We start from the raw sequence: 21,835 nt of genomic DNA on the forward strand, positions 1-21,835 counted from the left end.
TGTTTTGGTGTGGTGTTTTATTTTCTTTAATTGATGGGCTATTGCTTTAAGTTATTCGGGCTCGTGTGGACTCTGCTTCTCTTCTCATTGCCTGGTGTTTCCCACTCCATTCTGCTGCAGGGCACTGGCTTGCTGCTTTTAGGTACTACCTGATCACGCTTGAATATTTAATTCTTGATTCCGCCTCCAGCCTTGGGAGACAGCCGTCTCATTCCTTCCTGGGGTGAGGAAACCTGCCAGCCTGTCCCTTCTAAGGCCAGGTGTCAATAGTTGCACCTTTCTTACACGAATCTTGCATTCCTGATACTGTTGTAAATACTCACCCCTGAGGAACTGACTTGGGTTGGCAAACACAGTGCACGCAGCAGTGTCAGGGGCTGGACTTCATGCAGTATGAAGGTGGATCTGCAGGGGATGCTCTCCACGTGTGGGGTTGTTTTTTTTTTTTTTTGTAGTTCAGCTGTTGTAAAGGAATGAAAAAGGACTTTTTAGCAGCCGTCCAGTGCCTGAAGGGGCCTGCAGGAAAGACGGAGAGGGGCTTTTCACAAGGGTGTGCAGTGATAGGACGAGGGGGAATGGCTCTAAACTCAAAGAGGGCAGATTTAGATTGGATATTAGGAAGAAATTCTTCCCCATGAGGGTAGTGAGGCCCTGGCCCAGGTTGCCCAGAGAAGCTGTGGCTGCCCCCTCCCTGGCAGTGCTCAAGGCCAGGTTGGATGGAGCTCTGAGCACCCTGGGCTGGTGGAAGATGTCCCTGCTGATGGCAGGGGGGTTGGAACCAGATGAGCTTTAAGGTCCCTTCCAACCCAAACCGGTCTATGATTCCATGGCAATGGCAGAATCTCCCTGCCAGGCCCAGCGGAGTCGGCGGGGCAGGGCCCGCCCCACCCCTCACCCTCGGCAGGCGCTGCGGGCGGCGGGACTCCGGCGTCCAGCAAAGGAAAACCGCGATTTTCATTTTTAAGGCCATGAGCGCGCTGCCTCCTCCTCCGAGACCGGCCCTGAGGAGAGCAGCGGGGTGACCCCACCCCCGGGGCCTGGCCGCGGCCTCCCGCCATCCCCCCCCCTTCCCACAATGCCCCTGCCCGAAAACAAAGTCCCACGTGACCGCCGGCGCGGGGAGCCCATCATGGCGTCTCCCAGCGGCGGCCGGCCCCAGCCCGGCGGGCAGGGCGGCGGGGCCGGGGCCGGCCCGGGGGCTCCGCGGGGCTCCGAGGAAGACGCCGAGGGTCTGTACGTGGCGGTGGAGCGGTGCCCGCTCTGCAACACCACCCGCCGCCGCCTCACCTGCGCCAGATGCGTCCAGAGCGGCGACTTCGTCTTCTTCGACGGTCGCGACTCCGAGAGGTACCGGCGGCCCTGAGGGAAGCGGGGAACGGGGTACCCTCTCCCTCCCCTGCCCCCTCGTCATACCGGGGGGGGAGGGGGGGGGGGTCGCACCGGGGCGTTGGGCTGCGGGCGTTGGGCTGCCCCTCCCCTGCTCCCCTCAGGGCTGGGCCGGGGGGATGGGATGGGATGGGATGGGGGAGGGGGGGTTGGGGGGAGCCATTTGTCCCCTTCCCCAGGCCGGGGGACAGCAAACGGGTGTTGGGGGCTGTGGGGTGGGGGAACGGTGCTGGCAGCTGGGGGTCTGCCCCGCCAAGGCAGCGCTGGACCCACTTAATAATAACCCTTAAAATAATAATAATGATAAATCATAACAATAACAATAAATACAGCTCCCCGGCTTTCATGTAGGTGCGGGCGTGAGGGTCGTGCCCCAGCGCTGATGTCGCCAGCAGAAGCTCCAGAGAGCTCAGGGCACAAAGAGCGCGGTGCGTTAGCGTATTTGAAACGCGTCGCTGTTTGCAGCAGCCCGTGTTAAACCCGGCGGTCTTCTAAACCGTGAAGCAGAATCAGGAAAGTGGGCAAGAAGCAGAGCCCTTTTGTATTTTCCACTCTACAGAAATAATCCTAATCACGGGGCACCTTTGGAATGATGAAAAAAATTACTCTGCTTGGGTTAATCGTGCGCCTTCCCGCTCCTTTTTGCGAGGCGTCGGCTCTGCAGGAGGGCGGCTGAATGAGCGTTATGTCAATAAGAAAATATTCTCATTACGTGACTCGGATTGCCCCTCCGTAGCTGCCGTTCACAGCGCGCCCATCCCAGAAACTTAAAAATCCACCCGGCGCCGTCTCCAGGGTGGCTCTGATTTCTGGCCGACGCCGCGTTCTCAGTCCTTCATTTGTAGCTTCATTAGCAGCGCTGAGAGCGATTTCTTGAACTGTTTTGGGACGGCGGTGAGCGGCGTGTGCTGAGCCTCTCCGCGTCCTTCTGCCGAGCACGAGAACAGCCGAGGGGACGGTGGTGTCTTTCCTCCATCAGCGTCGGTGGGAGTGGGCGTGGGGCGTCAGCCGGCGTGAATCGGCTTCAAAACTGAGACCTCAGTCTGCCCCTGGCTGGGTTTTCTCTTTTTTTTCCCCAAAAGACTGTGTCACGGAATCACAAACTGTGTTTAGTCTTTCTAAAATAGCTGGAAAGCTTGTGTTTGCGGGAGGCTGCTCGGGGTTATCTGCAGCTTCCATGAAAAAATTGGATTTGGAGTGCGGAACACAAACCAACTATTTTTTCCTGCCCCTTTTGTAGCCGTAAGATTTTGGCTGAACATCTGGCTTAATTGTAGAAATTCAATTGTAGCCTTCGTTATAGTGGAACCACTGTTCTGCGTTAACCAAGGCTTAAGAAGCTTCTCTACCCATCAGAAAAATGAAACCGTAAAGAAGCAGCCATAGCCAAACTACCCAAAGCAACAGCTTGTTGGGATAAAAAAATAAATAAATCTTTATCTTCTGTGTATCTTCTCACAGGAGACAAGATCAGCTTTTCTGTCTGGCAATTTTCACCGCATCCTCCGAAGGTGCTGTAACTGTCCCGTTTGCCTGTGGGTAGAAAATGTTCTGGACGTTTACACTGTGTTTCTTAACTGCAGGAAGGAAGTCTCTTCTTTTGTCTTTTGTCCTTCCCCCCCCCCCCTCCTCTGTCTGGACATCACAACTGCATCTGTGAGGACCCCTCCTCTCTTCTGTTCCCCTGGAGCCTCTGTTCTGGGGGCCCTCCCTATGCGCTCCGTTTCCCCAGGCTTTGTTTCTCCCGCTGCTCAAAACTTGCTGGAGCAGTAGTGCAGTCCGTTGAAAACAGCAACTTTGTGGTAATGAATTAAAGGAACAACGTAACATCTATGAATAGCACAATCAGGGTAGGGACAAAGCCCCATAAAGCCAAGATTTCTTCCTCGTTCTTTTGAAGATCGTGGAATTACTGATTTTTAAAACTGGGCTTGAAATGTTTTGTCTGCATTTGATATTTAATACTTGGAAGGACTGATATAAAAGCGAGGGAGCAAGAGCCTCTTGCTTCGGCGGTCGGTTTGCTGTGTTTCCTCGCTGTGAGCAGCGAGCGGGTTTCTATGAATTCCGTGCCATGTGAGCAGGGCCAGGGAGCGACTTGTTAAACGGCGACCACGCAGCGTGGCGGAGTCCCGCCGGGGCAGGGGCGGGTGGCTGGCTGGGTTTCAGCTTGTGTTTACGGTCATCGTTATTTATTTGTTTAGTTTATGCCTTCTAGTAGTCGCTGGGTTAATGATAGATGGAGGCTGTGGCGGGGTCAGGACGAGGGCTCTGCTGTGCGCCTCGGTTATAAACGTGGTGTGAGAAACTGGGAGTGTGGGAGCGTGCGGGGTCATTTGGGCCTCCCGTTTGTCTTTTGGAAGCGTTACAGGTTGGGGGAAAGGGTTGTTCTCTCTCGTGAGAACTGAAGAAAGCAAGCGTTACTCCTTGTATCCAGCGGTGTTTTGTGTTTGGAACTTTCTTGTGATTTTTCCTTAAAAGAAGATAAATGATTTCACATTCTAACAGTAAGAATTAGTTCAGATTTCTTTTCATTGGACTGTTTTGTGTGCTGATTTTTATAAAGGCTACGGTGAGATCGAAGTTGTTCAGATGCCTGGCAAAAATCACACCCTGTATCCGTGAGGGGGAGAGACTGAGGAGCTGTGAAGATTAATTATTGAAGTACAGCTGCAATTAAGGATGAGTAGTCCGGAAGTCCTCCAGTCAAATAATCCCCGACATTCTTCTCTTCATTAGTAATACGTTGTGTGTTCAAAAGCTGAGCTGGCACCTTGATGCTCTTCTTCCTCCCGGGAGTTTACTCCAGCCTGTCACAGGCATAAATCCGCAGAGTGCCTTTTACAGGCGTACTGAATTGCTTTGCTTTGTGTGTCTGCAGATGGCAAAAGCCAAAGACAATGTCATTGTGACGCCTAAGCCTATCTGACTGCTCTAAGCTGTGGGTTATGATGAGGAATAGTGACTTTTTGCAGCAACGGAGTGTTATTCTAGTGAATAGGTCCAGTAATGGATGCACCTATTGCTGTCCTCAACTCCTTCAGCGTTAATCAATTCCTGTAGATTAGAAATTCCTCTTTTCTGGTTGCTTCTCACTGGTTCTGAACATGTGGAAAGAAGCCAAGTAAGCATAGAAAATCTCAGCTCAATGTGATAAGACTTGAGGAAAGAGAAACATTTAATGGACAATTTGAGATGCTGAGTCCTCTGCTTCTCTCAGTTTACGTTTTATGGGAGTTCCTGTAATAGTTCATCCAAAGTTTTGTTTCTTTGCCAGATTGAAAGGCTGCAGATAGATGGAGAAAAATCAGTTACACGATGCGATGCAATTAAAATTGGGGCTATATAAAGAATTGGAAACGTTTGCTTGGGAGAAACCTCCTGAAGAAGTTTGTAGGAGCTGTTTGACATAGCTGCCGAAGCGCATGGTGAGCTGTAATTTTTGCAGGCTTTCGCAAATATTTCTGTCTTCCCTCCCCAGTAAGAACTTCATTTGGTCCCAGATTCTTGACAGATCATTCAGCTTTTTGCCGATGCGATGGACGTGATTTGGGTAATTGCGTTTAGTCAGGCTCTGTGCCCGTGAACCCAGCTTTGAAAACAAGACTTCCCAAATTACCCCAGCGCGCTCTCCCTGCGTGACTGCCCCGCGGCGCGCTTCTGGGCCACGCTATTTTTGGTAGCACCGAAGGTCGGGGTGCAGTAGGTGCGCCTTACTCTGCAGTAAGCAGGACTCGAGTGCAGGGCGCTTCTGTAATTTCCCTGGTGACTGGTGGGGTGAGGACACGCACGAAGGAGGAACGCGCCGGGCTGAGCAGCCGGGCTCCGGTCGCACCGCATTCCTCCGGCTCGTGCGTGGCCTCTGGCTTTGGTGCCAAGCACCCACGTTTGGGTTTGGTTTGTGTTAGAAGCTAAACAGGTATTTTTGATTGACTACGAAGGCAACAGCCAGTAGTTTTGTTGTCGTTTTAATGCTAATGTTCATCTGGAAGGGTGATGACACGCTTTTTGAACCCGAAGTTAGTCACCAAGCTTTCAGATTTCAGCACTTCAAGGACGGAAATGAAGCATTTTAAAGTTTTACCTGAAATCAAACCCACAGAGTTGAGCAGAGAGAGGCACAAGGTGCCATCCTGTCAAGGCTTACGGTATAATTCTTTCTGTTAAAGTGTGTTTCTATTTCTAAAGTGTAGATATCCCTGAAATAAAGGACATGATGGGTTGTACATGAAGTATTAGAGCTCTGCTAGGATGGAGTGGTCAATTCTACGTGTTCCAGGGGGAGATCGGTGAATTGTTTTTCTGTACATGGACTGAACCCAAGACGGGCTTTTGAGGCGCGGCTCGGGACGGTGCCGTAGCACGGGAAGCACAAAGGGTTGGGAAGCCATACGCTGGCAGAGGACAAAGCACATCTGCTGGTTTTTATGACATCTAAACCTCTTGGCTGTCTCTCTTGCTGTTTGCTCTTACTGTTAGCTTTGCCACATCACGCTTCGTTGTAATTTCTCAATATGCATCGTTCACATGCTATTTTCTTTAAATGTCTTTCTCAACACTTTCTGGAACATGGAGGGGAGCAGAAGATGGCTGCTGAGTATTCAGAGGGCTCAAACGCAGGGCGATGAATCTTAAAAAACTTCCCTGCTGATCAGTTCTTTGCCGTTCCTATACCTCAGCTTCGCCGGAGGTCTGAGCTCAAGCAGCCATTTGGGTCATGGACTTGTGATGGCTACAAGTTCCCAGCAGAAATAAGTAGAAGACAAAGCAACTTCTTGCTGTTACTAATACAGGAAGGATGTGGATGTCATGTGAAAGTCCTGGGAGAGTGCTGTTCTATTTGGACCCATTAATGAACGAAGTGTGAGACACTTGCACGTTAGAAGGGAGAAAATGCAATCGTATAGAGTGTGAAAACCTGCATTTCCCACTACGAGAGTGGCCTCAGCTGAAACCCTCCCAGCTCGTGAACCAGCGCAGTTCAGGCTCACTACGGTATCTGACATGGTGCTGTTCATTTCTCCAGGGACTAAAGGTTTTGAGAGTACTATATATTTTTCTTAATACACAAAATATTGATATTGCTAAGCTATAAATCTTCCAGAAATAGCGAGTAATTTGCTTACAAGTTTGATAATACAGCAAGCTGATGTTTCCTCAGCTTAGAGGTTCTGTTGCAGTTCCTGTGAGACACATGCTCTAGAACTCTGCAAGAGTTTTATACATTTGGCCATTACTTCCTGAGATTAAGACAGATAGTTGAGGTTTGGAGACTCCCGCAAGATTCAGTCTTTTTATCTTTTCAGACTACTTACAATGCCATATTGTGCAAAATATCAATAAAAACATTTAATCTCTTCCAGGTTTTCAGACAAGAAAGAAAGGCTGATGCATCTTAAAACCAAACAGAGAGAATTCCAAAAACAGTAAGTTGTAGTTATTAAATGAAAATAAACTATAAGAACTCTCAGAAAAACAAAACAGTCTCTCTAACGCACTGTTGCTGGAGACAGACATAGTCCAGATAGTCATAAAACTTTCAATCATGTTTTTTCCTCTAGTGTTTTGAAGGCCATGGAAGGGAAAGAGATAACTGATCAGCTGGTGAGTTGTTCAAAGTGTCCCATAGTTTTTAAACTCTCTGAATTCCCAGATCTCGTAGTTTAAAGTTACAGTTTACCTCGAGGGCATTGTGTTGCTTTCCCAAAAAGCCTGTTGTAAGCAAAACTGAAATTGGCTCTGCAAGCAGAGTGCTCCAAACCGTCAGTATTTTTCGTTTCTTGCTAGATATTTGTTCAATAACTTGTTATACTGTTTGACTTTATACTAAGCATTCGGTTTGTTTGTGGCATTCTTCTGTGCACAAAACAGCATATGAAATATTTATTTGTTCATCTGATCTAATTAAGAACATCCTGCTACTTTTGCGCTAAAGCTGCTGGCTTTGTTGTTAATCATTAGTCAGTGTGTTTGAAGCCGTTCGTGCCCTAGAGTTGCTGAATGTTCTTTTTCAGAGATGGAAAATAATGTCTTGCAAGATGAGGATTGAGCAGCTGAAACAGACCATTTGCAAAGAAAACGATGAAATGACAAGACGTGAGTAATGCTTTTGTGATGCGGAAAGCTCTGTGCCTCAGAGTGAAGAATCAATTGATGTGAATTTGAGTGTTAGCTTTTAAAAATGGTGAATTTCCGAACCATCGCTGCTGAAATCAACTTGAATGCAAATCAGCGAGTGGCTTTTAGCCTTTTTGTGCTTGGGTTTTAATTAGCAAACAGTAGACATTATTCAGCTGGATGGAGATCATTTTGCAACAGCTTTCAAAGTAAATGCTTAGCAGCCTGTGACTTTGGCTCTGTCCCTAGAGATGGCTTTATTCAGTGCAGTGTTTCTGATCGCTTCCTCTTGATAAAGAGGAGCAAACAGCTCCGCAGCTGTTACGAATTCCATGCGACTGTTGAATTTTAACCCCCACCTGTCTAGAAATCCTAAAATCCTACTGAAATATAGCATAGGCTGGTGAGGGGCTACCGTTCGGCAGCTGCAGTTTTGAAACTCGTTGAAATATTGTGCAGGAGAGATTTGTAGGGTCGTTTTTCAGACGAGGATACGCAGCACTCCTTGCAGCCTACGTGCACAGGAGAGCTAGGAAGCATATTCAGGAGCATATTGATTGAATCGGGAACACTTCTGTGACTTGAAATTCAAGAGGAGCCATACAGCGAGTGGAAGCATGGTCATATACCTGAGAATAGTTACAAAGCAAAATGGTTTTCAATTAGTAAGGAGGATGGATAGTGACAATAAGAAATGTGTAATAAGAAAAAGATGGAATAGGCAAGCCTGTTAGCTGACAGGAAAGAGAGCAAATACCAGTGCAGAGAAGCCTGAAGTATTCAGTGCCTTCGTTGCTTCCTCTTCTCACAAAGAAAATGTGACGAGCTGCTTAGCCAGATTAAATTTTACATCGTGAGAGGGCTGCAGGCTGAGGGGAGAAAAAACTAAGGAAAGAAAACAGCCAGCTAAATGTTATTCTGATTATGTCAGCAAGGCCTTACGAGATTCCCGTTAGGGAACTTAAGGAACAAGCTGAAGTAGTCTGTGGAGCACTTGAGAACACGTGAGGGAGAGGGGATGTCCCGGGAAACAGAGTGAAGACAGCATCTTCTTTGAAAGGGTGGAGGAAGGACTGATGACACAGTCATCCTATTAGAAACCTCTGACTGCTTTGTAGGTAGTTAGAAGAGAAGGAAATTAAAAACAGGCATGACTTTGTTAAGAATAGGCCCTATAAAATCAACCCCTTGTCTGGGGGGGGTCACGTGGTCTAGTGGAGGATGAAGCAGGAGATGCAACATCACTTGCCCTTGGGCACTACCCCAGACTGTCTCACGAGCAAGAAGAGACGTTTTCTCTGGGTGTAATCACTGTAAGGTTGACACAAAAGGCTAGAAAGACTGCATTCAAGGAGTGGTGATAATTGCCAAACTGAGGATGAGCTCAGCAGAAACCGGTTTCTGGCCCATTTTTGTCCCATATTTTCCATAATAGCTTGCATGGTAGAATAGAAGGTGGAATGGAGGAAGCCAGGGTGGATGATGGTATGACTTCTGTGGAGAACGGGACCAAGTTCAAAATGACGCAGATAAATTGACAGTGTCATCTGAAAAGGACAGAGTCAAGTGCATGCTGATTAGGAAAGAGGAACGTATGAACCCAAAGTGGGGGACGGTGGTGAGATTTGACGGGAAAGAATCTGGGGAATACAAAATTAAATAAAAATTATCAATCTGATGCTGCTCCAGAAAGGCTCAGACTTCATTCTGAGTTCTAACAATATAAGTATTGTATTTAAAATGGAAGCAATTATCCTGCTGTGCCTGGCATGGGTGTTCCCTCAGTGGAAGCCTGGTGTCCAATTTGAGCAATTTAAGGAAGATATGTATCAACTGGAGAAAGTCTGGAGGAAGAGAATATTAGGAATAAAACACAAGGAATGGCTAAAGAAATTGATATTTTGGTTTGGTTTAGAGAAGAGGAAGGTGAAGAAAAGCAAGCTTTGCAGTAGGTAGAAGATGATGGAGATAGTAATTACTTGTTCTCTTTAGCCTGTGAAGAAACGAGAAGAGGCAGTCAATGTGACTTTGAGTAACTTCGTCACCTTTTCTCAAAATGCAGCTCTGAAGGTGGCAAAATGTTAGGACCAGCTGGGGAGCGGAGCTCCTCCGCTTTTCTGCTGATCTGTGAAGTGTATTGTCTGTGGCTTTTGCAACTTCTCTGATTCACAGTGAACTTGATTAGATTTAACCTATGAACTGACCTAACTATTGCCCAACTGACCTGCTTTTAGCTCAGTTACCCCAAAATTGCCTTGCAGATAGGACCAAAATGAACTCTTGCCATCAGTAGCCAGTTGATCAGCAACGCAACTTGATTCACTCTTGGACCACATTAAAAAACGTGAATGGGTTGTTTCTCTTCTCTTGGATATGGCGTAGTTTAGTTTTCTGAAATAAGAACAATTCCTAGAACGCTGGGTTCCTTTTTGGAGTTGACTCTCCTCAATAATTGGTGCTCCTTAAAATAAGATTTTAAAATATGTGTGTTTGCCTTCGGTCCGTGGAGAGCAGTTCAAGGAGACAGTCTGGCAAATATCTGGCGTAGCTTCCCGTTGGGCAGAGATCGGTGTCCCTGTGCTTGCATTTATCAGGCAGTGTGGGTGTGTGGGACAGAGTGGTGTCCTGAAATACTTCTGGGGACAAATTGTAATCACCTCATAAACTGGGTGATAAAGCAGAGGTGCTATGCCAAAAAAAGGACAGTTGTGTCTGCCCTGGGACTGCTGAAGAGGAAACGTGCCTGCAGTGTTCTCCCCTGCTGCTCGAATAATTGCTGTTGGTCCTGCAGGAAAGGGAGTTCACCCTGTGAAAAAGCAGCCTTTCAAGTACAACGTGAATGTGAAAATTGAACAGATGGACGTTTTACTCCTCTGTCTCTTATTCTTTATGCAAAGGGAGAGTTTGAGAATATGAATGTAAGCATTAATTGATTGTTTTGTTGATGTTACAGGAATGCTTAAAGGAAACTGAAGTACTAGCTGACACAGGGATTCTTGGTATCGCTCAGAGAAAGTCGATTTTTCTACATTTCCTCTAACAGAGGCTCACTTATTTTTGTAAACCTGAGGATTATTAGTTCTTATCTGCTTGGGGAAATTACTCTCGCCTTCCTTAATTTGGGACTTTGCATCCCAGCGTATCACATCTTCCCACCTACCACACGCATCGTAGGTCGCAAATGATCAGCTGGATGACTGGAAACAGTTCCTGACCTGCAGAGACAGCAGGCTCTGTGTCTGCGGGGCGGGCGCTCTGAGGGGCACCAGCACCCCTGGTCTCCCACCCAGCTGGGCTAGGGGCTGGCCGGAGGTCCGTGCGGTTCCAGCTGTGCGGGTGCAGACCAGGACTAGCAGGAGGGTGTCGTGCGCTGGCCGAGCACGGCTGGGCACGGACCCGTGGCTGGGAATCGGGCTTGGGTCCCGTGCTTCGGATGTAGCCTTTAAATTCTGTGCCCCCCTGTTGGGAAGACTGGCAGCCTGACTGTGTTGTTTGAGGTCGCTATAGCTGCTTGGAAGTTTTCTTGATTTTAGTAGTATATAGTGCAGCTTCTTAGAGTAGCCAATGTCATGGAGCTCGTCTGTGCCTCGCAATCAAAACATATCAGCAAAACAATGTTAGGGCTTAGTGCTTCCCTTCTGTGCACGGGGCAGTTATTCCACTTCTTGAGTACAGGAAAGCAATGCCTTGCTGCAAGAGAACCTGGCTAACACTGTGTCTTTTCAGCCATAACAACAGGAATTAAGTGACTGGTAGGTGGGGGCTCTAGTTCAAACGAGGGTGCGTTAAGACTTTTAGACGTGTATTTGGAGAGTGTGTATAAGAAATGTTTTCCTGAGCTTTTGAAAGGCAGAGGTGGTTAACTTGCTCTCTTCAGCACCATATGTTTGTGGAAGCATTATTGCAGTCAGTTATTTTCTAGGAGAATCCGCAGATGCTCTTGAAGGATGTTTTTCCAAGCCTCAGTGTCCCTGACGCGCGGAGTAAATTCAGGCAGTTGCAGCACTTCAGTACAAAAGCGCATTTCTCATTTTGTGGCTGGAAAGGGAGATTTAGGCAGTGTTCCCTTGTGGTAACAAGAGGTCTGCACCGTTGGGATCCAAGTGCTTTAGGAGTTCGTACGTGAGCACGAAGCCCAAATAACATACAGTAACAGCAGCAGTGCTGCCAGAAATGGTGAACGGAGATGCTATCTGCACTTGATTTTGGCTGCAAGCAATGCGTGTCTTTTTGGCCAGCTCCATGCAAACATGTACAGTCAAGCTATTTCTGTCATGGTGGTTACCTCAGAAGCTTAATTAAACTGTGAAATCTGGGTTTTTCTGCTCCAAATCCAAAAGTAGCTGGGTAAAAGATAGGGAAAGAGTAATCCCAATTTCAGTCTCTTTGGAGATCTTCAGAAAAGATTAAAAAATTGCACCGCTGAGCAGCTGGAAAATGTTAATGGTTTAGCAGGGTTTTCTGTTTTAAGCTGCTATAGATCTTGTTTTCTAGAAGTATTAACAATGCTTTGCTCAAGCTTACTACAAGTACCTCGCAGCAACTTTTCCAAGGCTAACATCTGCCGCTGTTTTCGCAGACGCGGAGGGGCTTCTGAGAATTAAAGAGGAGAACCAGAAGCATTATCGCAGAGCTCAGCGGCACCAGGAGAAGAAAGAGAAGATCCAGAGGCATAACCGCAAGCTGGGAGACTTGGTAGAGAAAAAAACCTGCGACTTGAAAACCCAGTATGAGCATCTGGCAAATCTTCGTCGGACGCATATCCTGGAGCTAACATCAGTCATATTTCCCATTGAAGAAGTAAAGACAAGCATGAGGTACAGAACACTCATCCTTTTGGACTCGTTTTGCTTAGCTTTAGACACCGAGAAGTGAGTCACCTAAGTCTAAGCTAGACGCCCTGGCTCCCTTAGCATCCGTGGGGAGAAGGAGGTGTTTCCCAAAGGCCTGGGAACCTGACCCAGAGATAGAGGTCCGGAACAGCAGAATCTGGAGGTGCCAGCATCTCCCTACTGAGAGATTGAAACTGTGTGTCCAATGTTAAACTTTTTTAAAATAGATAATTAAAAATCCCAGAACAAAGGAAAGTAGTTTGGGGAAGGAGGAGTTTTGCAGGAGTGTTTCTACAAGCATTTTGCTCTCTGCAAAATCTGTCTGAGTCCCTGCCAAGTACACCTCTGATTCTATTTTTCACACTTCTTTAAAAACACTCTGTTCCTCTTTGGGTGCTACAGAGACCCTGCAGATGTGTCTTCTGAGAGTGACAATGCTATGACCTCTAGCACTGTGAGCAAGCTTGCGGAAGCCAGGAGAACCACGTATCACTCCGGGAGATGGGTGTGTGATGATCACAACGGCGACACCAGCATCAGTATCACAGGGCCTTGGATAACCCTCCCCAACAATGGAGACTACTCGGCATATTACAACTGGGTGGAAGAGAAGAAGACCACACAAGGACCAGGTAAGGAGCAAGGTCTGATCTGGGGCACTCTAGAACTTGCAGCCTTGGATGCCAACAGAAGCCGCTGAGGAGCAGGAGCCCGGTCCGTTTGTTCTCTCCCAGACAAACCAGAGTCAGAAATAAATACGAGGATAGGGATCAGTCCACTGAAATCCTCTTTTGCAGGAAATGCTCACTGGGACACAGCACAGTGCAATAGAGAGGTAAAGTTAATTATTCACAGTTTTGACATGGTTCACATGCCGCCGTTTTAACAGGAATTCCAAGAATTACTATTTTCCACCAACATCTGACAGATTTCACTGTAAATGATTGCTGGATTCAGGCAGTTCTCAATACTTACAAATGACATTTTCCAGAGCAGACTTCAGTAACACGTTAACACACCCACTGAGGCTTCATTTAAAATGAGACTTTCATGATGTTTTTATTTCTTTCAGATATGGAACATAATAACCCTGCTTATACCATCAGTGCTGCATTGTGCTATGCAACTCAGCTCGTTAACACTTTGTCTCTCATACTTGATGTGAATCTTCCCAAGAAGCTCTGCAACAGGCAAGTAAATGCATGCCTCTAAGGAGGTGAATCAGTGACCAGTTTGGACTGATCTTAATTCAGTTTGGTTTTGTGAACAAAGTCATTCCTTGGAACAGCTTTTATGGTAGCGGTTAATGGCTCATGGATTTTTGTGCCATTAATTTTGGGTGGAGGGCTAGCAGGATTTTAGACCACAGTTAATAGTTCCTCCCTCCTTTTTTACCTCCTGAGAGTGTAGACCAACCAGCACGGTTGAAAATAACAGCTTTCTAATTGATGTATTCAGCATCCTCAAATTAGAAATGAAATATGACAGGCCACGAATAGCACTTCTCGTTGTGAGACCCTCTTGTGCTTCACAAAATCCCGGCCCAATTCAGCAGCTCTGAGTCATCTTGAATAGCTCCACGACGTTAAGTGCTGCAGAACAAGGCCTCTTCGTAGGGCATGACAGCAGCTCTTTGGGATAAAACACCAGTGGGGGACGTACCTGGCTGCCAGGCCTCTGGGATAATGCTGCGTAAACCCCATTTGGGATGAAAAGTGCTGCTGGGTTTTTAGTGTCGATGCGGAGCGCGTGGGATCTGTACGGAAACAGTACTGACGGAGCTGTAGACCTGGTCGGTCTTCCAGGGGTCTCAGCTATGCTGCCGAGATTCTGTTAAATGTTTAAAATAGTGGTTGTTGAAGTGAGGGCACAGAAGCTGTGTAGGGTCTCTGCAGGGTTTTTTTTATCCTATTATTTGGGTGCTCAGTGTTCACAGAAGGACAAGTTTGGGACCGGGAAATGATGCAGGATTTACAAGGAGAGCCAAAATAGCTTGGCTGCAGTGGATCTTTGAGTTTCGTGCGGTTCACATCACCTGTCCTGTTGAAACCAGTGAGACTAGGGCAAGCAGTGGTTGCTGATGAAATGCTAACAGTCTTGCTAGGCGGAAAATTCATCTCCGGAGCACTCTGAAACTGGCTGTGCAGTTCAAACAAGTGCTCACTGCGAGGGTGTTTGCTCCGGGATTTGGTGGGAAGGCAGGACACAGAATGCTGGCATCTCCAGTGGGTGTATTTTCACAGCCTTTTGCTTTGTGTGTGTGTGTGGTGTTTCAACAGCGAGTTCTGTGGAGAGAACCTCAGCAGACACCGGTTCACGCGGGCAGTGAAGAAGCTGAACGCTAATATCCTTCACCTTTGCTTCTCTCAGGTAGGGGGAACGTGCGTCTCGGTTCTTTCAAGAGCTTTTGAAATATCAGCTGTGCCTGCAGGTTTCCTCCAGTATCTGATCATGTCTTTTTCTTGCCTTCCCCTACATGTGGTAGCATGTAAATTTAGATCTGTTGCACCCACTGCACACGCTCAGGAACCTTATGTACCTGGTCAGCCCGGACACTGAGAACTTGGGCAGGTAAGAAGAGAGGTGTCTCAGCTCACCTGTGACTGAATCCCTCGTGAAGTTACGCGTTTGCCTTGTTACTTAAGAGGGAAATCCTTCCCTTCTTCTCTACTTATAGACCAGTCCTCAGCACGTCAGAAATCAGGGTAGTTAGAAGGAGGGGGCAGGAGAGGACAGAAAAAGGGGGTCCCGAGTAGGAAATTAGATTTCGGAGATGGGTGTGTGCTGTGCTTCTGCGTATGGTGGGCTCAGCTGGAGGCGTTGTAGCTGATGATGGGCTTGTTTCCCCTACGCCCAGAAGCAAGAACTCCTTCCCTCCAGGGGACAGCAGCACATACGCCAGGCGGTCTCACTGTGCTCCGAATGTGAGCCTACCCACAGCTTGCCAACACGTAAATACCTAAGAGCATCCAGCAATATAAACCCTAAAACGAACGCTAGGTAAGCCTTTCCTAGAATAATTCCAGTTAATGAACACCCTAGACCAAAGTCAACACTTCAAATAATACTAATTTCTATGTAAATTAAGATTAAAGACTACTTTTCTGTTAACATAGTACGTGATGAAAAGAACATCAGTTCCTGTGGGCTGCGTGCAGCAGGGTTAATAATCTTTTTTTATTTTTTTTTTACAACTTCAATATAAGAAAGCCAACAACATTGATTTCCTGTTGGGATAATCCAGTCACAAGTGACTTGCGCAGAAAGTCTGCAAATATTTGTTTAATCTGACTGTTCCCCCTTAAGCAGAGTAATGTTCTGAGATCTACTTTTCCACTTCGTTCTCGTGTACAGATCTAGTTTTATTTAAAAACCTGCAGTGCCGCTGAGAGGAACTGGCTGCGTGCCTCTGACCGCTTGCCTTGTGTGCTTTGGGTCTATCCCTACTGACTCAGCCCAAAGATACAGGGAGTCACATCCTTGGAACAGAGTTCAGCTTGGGAAAAGCGATGTGCTTGCCGCTGCTTGTCCGAAAACAAGGAGAGTGCGGGAAATACCCAGAGGATGAGGAACGGTGCCCTGGAAAGCGGCTGCTGTAAGAGATCCGAGTGCCACAGTGGGTCTCGCTTCTCTGTGCAGACGTTACGGAGCTCCACGTGCATCAGTCGGGTCCATGTAGTAAAGGGAGAGGTTACAGGAAAGAGGCGGAGAAAATACCTACGAGTGAGGGCAGGGTAGGTTAGTCTGTGTAAAACTGTCTTAGCTCGCTAGAGGGGAGATTGAGAGATGACTTGATTTACACGCCTTCGTGGGGAGAAAATACAGGATTCTGAACGGCTTTATGGACGCCGTTGGAAGCAAAGAGTCTGAGCTAGGCTGAAACGCGTCGCGTGTGCCTAACACAGAGTTTAATTGCCCACAAGAATGAAGGTGGGGGTTCTCCATTTCCTTGTGTCGTCCTGTCAAGGCTGGATGAGTTTCTGGAACGGGTGCTTGCATCAGGGAGAAGTTGCCGGGCTCAGGACAGGGGGAACGCATGGAACGTAATGGGCTTTGTTGCAGAGGAGGTCACTCGAGATGAGCTCATGGTCCCTTCTGGCCCTGAACCTGATGACTCTCTTCTTATGTTGCCTCGTTAAGCAAAATGCTTTGCCAGAAGGCAGCGCTCCCATTCCCTGCCGGATTATGAAAGAGGAGTGTTTACCTTTAATTTCTCAGCCGCCTGCAAAGTTTGCAGCAACCAGCTCTCGTTATTTTCCTGTGATACCTAGGACTATAGTTGCCCAGTAGTTCCCTTTATAAACTTCTGTTTTCAGATGCATATAATGTTACCAAGCTTTAATTGTCTGGATTAAAATTTTGCATGCTCAGTCGCTGCTTCAGGCTCCTTTTCCCACGAAGGCTGGAGAGAAACACTCTTACCCGTGTTCAGTTCTTGCTCCTGTTTCACGAGCAGCTTCGTGCTTCGCAGTGGACTTTGGCAGGGACTCTGCTTGCTGGGGGAGGCCACCTTTCACCGCCTCCGTGGAAACCTCCCGCTCTCTGACCGCGGGTCGGAGGCCTCTGCAGCTGCCCGCTTTGGCTCAGTGAAGGTGTTTCTGGTTTTGGGTGCCTGCACTCCGGTGCCAAGCAGTGGGACGGGGCGGGATGCAATCGCTTCTCCCGCCAGGCAGTGGCAGCAGGGAACTGGGAGTCACAGCCAGGGCTGATGCAGGGTCTGGAGAACAAGTCTGATGAGCAGGTGAGGGAACTGGGGTTGTTCAGTCTGGAGAAGAGGAGGCTGAGGGGAGACCTCATGGCTGTCTACAACTACCTGAAAGGAGGTTGGAGTGAGGCGGGTGTTGGTCTTTTCTCCCAGGTAACCAGCGATAGGACGAGAGGCAATGGCCTCAAGTTGCGTCAGAGGAGGTTCAGACTGGATACTGGGAACAATTTATTCACTGAAAGAGTGGTCAGGCGTTGGACCAGGCTGCCCAGGGCAGTGGGAGAGTCCCCATCCCTGGAGGGGTTCAAAAACTGTGTAGATGTGGCACTTGGGGACATGGTTTAGCAGCCATGGTGGTGTTGGGGTGGCAGTTGAACTTGATGGTCTTAGAGGTCTTTTCCAACCTTAATGATTCTGTGATTCTATGATTTGGCCAGGACCTCTAGAGATCCAGCCCATGGCCCCACTCAGAGCAAAGCCAACTAGAGCAAGTTACTCAGGACCATGGCCTGTGGGGTTTTGAGTATCTGCAGTGGCGGAGACTCCACAGCCTCTCTGGGCAACCTGTTCCAGCGTTAGAGCAGCCTCATCATAAAAATGATCTCAAGGTCTTGCTCACGGTGAGGTGCTGCTAGGGGAAGTCTCCAGCAGCTCAGTTCTGTGAGCTGTGAACCACCCTCCCCCTCCCTGGCAGAGCCGCAGCCGTCGGGGCCTGGCCAGGGCTGGTCTGAAGACTACAAGCTGATGCACATCAAGCTGAGTTTTCCACCGGCGGAGCTGTGAGTTACCATCAACAGCGTTTTCTTCGCTCTGCGCGTCTTGCGCTCTCCACCGCCAGAGCAGAGCAGCTCTTCCGCCGTTCTGCTCGGTGGATCGGAACCCAGCTATCATTCCCCTGGCCAACTTTTCCTTCCACCGTTGTCAGCACATTGCTGTCTCTGTAGCCAGCGAGCTTCTCTTTGCCAGCTGATAGACACAGAGGTGTCTGAATTTCTCTGCTGTGGGCGTGAGCGAGCAGGGTGCGTTGGCGTGCCTGGGGCTCGCGCCAGCAACACGCCGGCTCCTCTCCCGCACGGGCTGACGCCGTCGTGTCCGTATTCGCAGGTCTGGCCCTTTCGAAATCAGCGCCGATCTCGAAGACTCCATGGAGTTCGTGGATCCCAGCGCCGCCGGCGAAACGGATGAGAGCGGAGACGAGCGCGTCAGCGATGAGGAGACCGACCTAGGGACAGACTGGGAGAACCTGCCGAGCCCCCGGTTCTGCGATATCCCCTCTCAGCAGGTGGAGATGCTGCAGAGCCAGAGCACGCAGGTATCGCAGCCCATCGCCAGCAGCAGCGCGGGCGGAATGATCTCGTCCGCTGCCGCCTCGGTGACCTCGTGGTTGAAGGCGTACACTGGGCATCGCTAACGAGCCCGGGAGAAGGCTCGTGGGACGCGTGGAAGGAATCCCTCCCTGCCAGCGCTGTAGGAAACCTGACGTATTCAGTTAAGTAGTGCCTGGAACAAAGAAAAGGTTGGACTTTCGTTTTGTAAAGCAGAAAAAAACCTTTTTATTTACCCCCAAGGTGACTGTGATGGTACCGTTTCGTAAATTAGCTAGCTACGTACTACGGGCAGATTCTGTGACGGCACCTCGTGTCTTGGTTCTGTCTGCGTCGTCGAGTATCGAAGAGAAAAGGACCCAGCAGCCTCCAGCTGTACTGTCTGAAGAAGAAACAGGTTTTGGAGTGTTTGGCTGGGGACGAGCACGGAGAGAAGGCTGCTCAGCGTGCAGTCGGGACAGTGGTGCAACGGCCGTTCCCGTTTTCTGAACTCCTTACAGGGTTTTCGTTTGTGCGTGTTTTAAATCTGTCTTGCATAATGCAAAATTGCATCTTTCTAAATTTTTTTCATTCAGGACATGAAAATTATGCATTTTTAACATGTTTTCTAATCTCTGTTGCCATATTTTTAATACAAAGAATCAGCGCGGACGGGAGCTCGCACAGCAAATTGCTCCGATTTTAGATTCGGTCGCGAATCTTCACCCAGTTTTGCCGCCGCAAGCCGGCTCGTTTCACGCTGTTCCCACCGGTCGGAGCCTGGAAGTTCCTCCTCGTGCTGCCCAAAGCACGCAGGCTCTTTCCTCTTAATATCACACACCAAAGAAGCACTGGACGTTCTCTTAGCTAGACCCACATTTGATGCCGATACAGGGTTGCGTTGTTGCAATAAGATTCATCCGTTACGCCACCGTGTTGCCACTTTTTAATATTAGAAAAAAACCCTCATTTCAGGCTACTTTTCATGCAGTCGCACGTTCGCCACACTACACGCGTTTTAAACCCTATTCTGTTTTATGTTAAAGGTGAGGGGGTGGGTTTTTTTGTTGTTTCCTTGTTTACCGGACGCCAAGAAGCTGATTTCGTTTCACCGCAGAAATGCTGGCGGCGCAGCGGGCTGGCTCGTAAAACGACCGGAGGCCGCGATACCGACGGATGAGCTCGTTAACGAGCGCTCCTCCTCTTCCTCTGCCTCGCCGTGTGTGTTACCTGAAGACGGGGTTTGCTCAGTGAGGCTTCCAACACACGGTTTACATTTTATATAGCTGGGACATTGGACTTCTCCACGGGGTAACCTAACGTGGAAGCATCCTCCCGTCCCTCCGGGAGGGAGGATTCCGCCGCTCTTCCCTGTGCCGACGGGGCACGACGAGGCTGCGGGGAGCGATGCCCGAGCTGCGTCCCGGCCCTCCGGCGGCGTTCGAAGCCCCGGGGCCGTCTCGCGGAGGGATTTGCGCTGGGTTCGCTCCGTTCCTCTCCAGGCTGGCCAGCGCTGCCGCGTGGAAAAGCGGTTTTGGTAGCGATGCCTGGCCCCCCACCAGCCCCACGCTGGGGGTACCAGCCGAGTACCGTGTCTGCCAGCTCCCTGCCCTCTCCTGCAGCAGCTCTTGCCCTTCAGCCTTGGCGATGGGCATGTGTTGTCAGTAGTTTTGGAGTTTTTTTTTAATTTTTTCAAACCAAAGACCCTTAACTCCACACTAACAGCACGCGTGTTGTTAGATGCCGACACCCTCGGTCCTGCCGTTCTCTTGGGCTAAATCCCACAGCTGGGTTCGTTCTAAGGGAGCCCCAAGACGCCCTTGATGGTGCGGCGGGGGCCAGGGGGTTTGGTCGCCGCTCGGGTCCCAGCACTCTGCTCGCTCGCAGCTACCGGATCCTTCGCCGTTCTGAGCAACCAGCACGTACCAGTACCGTGTACTGGGCTCCTCGCATCGCACAGCCCCTTCTGGTTGGTTCCCCGTTTATTTTGCACTGGACCCCGCCATATAAATACCTTCTCTTTCGGTTTTTTTTGTTTTAATACGCATTTCAATTACTTCTTGCTGCTTTTCTTCTACTTTGAACCCCTCAAGGTCAGGCCACGATTCTGCTTTGGACACTCGTCATTTACTTAGGGGGGGAAAAACCCAGCACAAAAACCTATTGAAGCCATAGACTCCATAACCGTGTTTTCCAGATAATTTATTTGCAGCCATGGCACGTTCTGAAAGCGCAGAACAGCGCTGCGAGGGTGTTGAAATGCCTTGGTTTAGGTCTCCTCACGCGGCGTTTTTGTAACCGACTGTGGTTCGTGGTTTTTGGTTTTTAAAGCGTTTCGCACACGTGTAGCGAAGGCAGAACTGCGCGTGTCCGAACCTCGCGTGCAAGCGCCGGGGTGAGTTTTCCGGGCTGTTCCGGGGGCGGGGAGGGAGGGCAGGAGGATCTGTGATCACAGATACCTGAAGGGGGACAGCTGAGGGTTTACAAGACACTCCGCGTAGCGGGAATTTCGGTTCGGGCCGGTGACTTCTGTCCGAGCCCGGTGAGCCGGGGTGGCCGAGCCGAGCTGGCAGGGAGGAGCCCCGCTGGGAGGGCTCAGCCCTCTGCGGAAAACCGGGTGCCCGGAGGGGCTCGGGTGGGAGCCCCGGGGGCTGCTGCTCACCTGCAGAACCTCGCGGCCTCTGGGCAACTTCCCAACTAGATGTAACTAAAATGTTTGGGGTTTGTTTTTTGTTGGTTTTTTTTTATTTTATTGTATTATTGCAATAAATCTTTAACAGTAATTTTTTAAAGTTGTATATTTATAATTGTTACTTCTGCGTGGTTTGTTTTTAACCGTGGTGGGGAGGTGCACCAGAACTTCCAGCCTTCAAAGCATCCCAGGGACCAGACCTGCTACAGCGCAATCGCACGGCGGTGGAATGGGCAATACCACTTCTAAAAAAAAAAAAATACTCTTCCATAAAATAACGGCATCTCCTTCGGAGCAGGTGGGAGTCCTGCAGAAGACACCCCCGTCCCTGTATGTCCATGTCAACTGAGAAATCTCTCGTGTAAGCCTGGCTGTGAAGCGCTCCTCTGCTGCGCGGCCCTTGTTTCCGCAGGTGGTGAGCCCGAATTACTTCTGCGTGCAAGGGGAGCCGCTGCTCTTCCCGAGGTCATTCCAGAAGGACGCAAGCGTGTGCCTTTGGAAGGAGGGAACTACTGAAGTGAGCCGCTGTGTGACCGAGCGACAGACGGGAAGGGGCCGTGGTTGGCAGCAAGAAGCAGGCTCTGCCCACGGGAGCTGGGGGCCTGGCAAGCCATGGTTTGCTGGCTGCTGAGTGATGGAGGAGGAACAACCCATCCCACTTCATTTTTTTGTGTCAGCTACCTGACGGGGAGGACTGATGCCCCCATGATTCGTGATGATGATGATCATGTCCAGGGAAGGGCAACGGGGCTGGGGAGGGGTCTGGAGAACAAGTCTGATGAGGAGCGGCTGAGGGAGC

The 21,835-nt window shown here is 49.2% G+C and overlaps 1 protein-coding gene across 1 annotated transcript; it reads left to right on the top strand.

Annotated features, from left to right (window-relative positions):
- Positions 1-1,128: 1,128 nt before the first annotated feature.
- Positions 1,129-18,968, top strand: ATG14 (autophagy related 14). Its single transcript, XM_075427066.1, has 10 exons — positions 1,129-1,347; positions 6,750-6,812; positions 6,948-6,990; positions 7,401-7,482; positions 12,083-12,320; positions 12,738-12,967; positions 13,408-13,525; positions 14,615-14,705; positions 14,821-14,906; positions 18,145-18,968. Exons 1-10 carry the CDS (start codon positions 1,130-1,132, stop codon positions 18,449-18,451), a joined length of 1,476 nt encoding a protein of 491 aa, XP_075283181.1. The 5' UTR covers position 1,129; the 3' UTR covers positions 18,452-18,968.
- Positions 18,969-21,835: the final 2,867 nt, after the last annotated feature.

This window comes from Opisthocomus hoazin, chromosome 7 (genome assembly GCF_030867145.1).
Source record: "Opisthocomus hoazin isolate bOpiHoa1 chromosome 7, bOpiHoa1.hap1, whole genome shotgun sequence".
Taxonomy (NCBI): Eukaryota; Metazoa; Chordata; class Aves; order Opisthocomiformes; family Opisthocomidae; genus Opisthocomus; species Opisthocomus hoazin.

Bases quoted from the DNA above. Each gene is read 5' to 3' on its own strand.
- ATG14 (XM_075427066.1), top strand. From the start codon at position 1,130: ATGGCGTCTCCCAGCGGCGGCCGGCCCCAGCCCGGCGGGCAGGGCGGC. The intron at 6,813-6,947 runs GTAAGTTGTAGT...TTTTTCCTCTAG, and splicing joins CAGAGAGAATTCCAAAAACA to TGTTTTGAAGGCCATGGAAG. The intron at 12,321-12,737 runs GTACAGAACACT...TGGGTGCTACAG, and splicing joins GAAGTAAAGACAAGCATGAG to AGACCCTGCAGATGTGTCTT.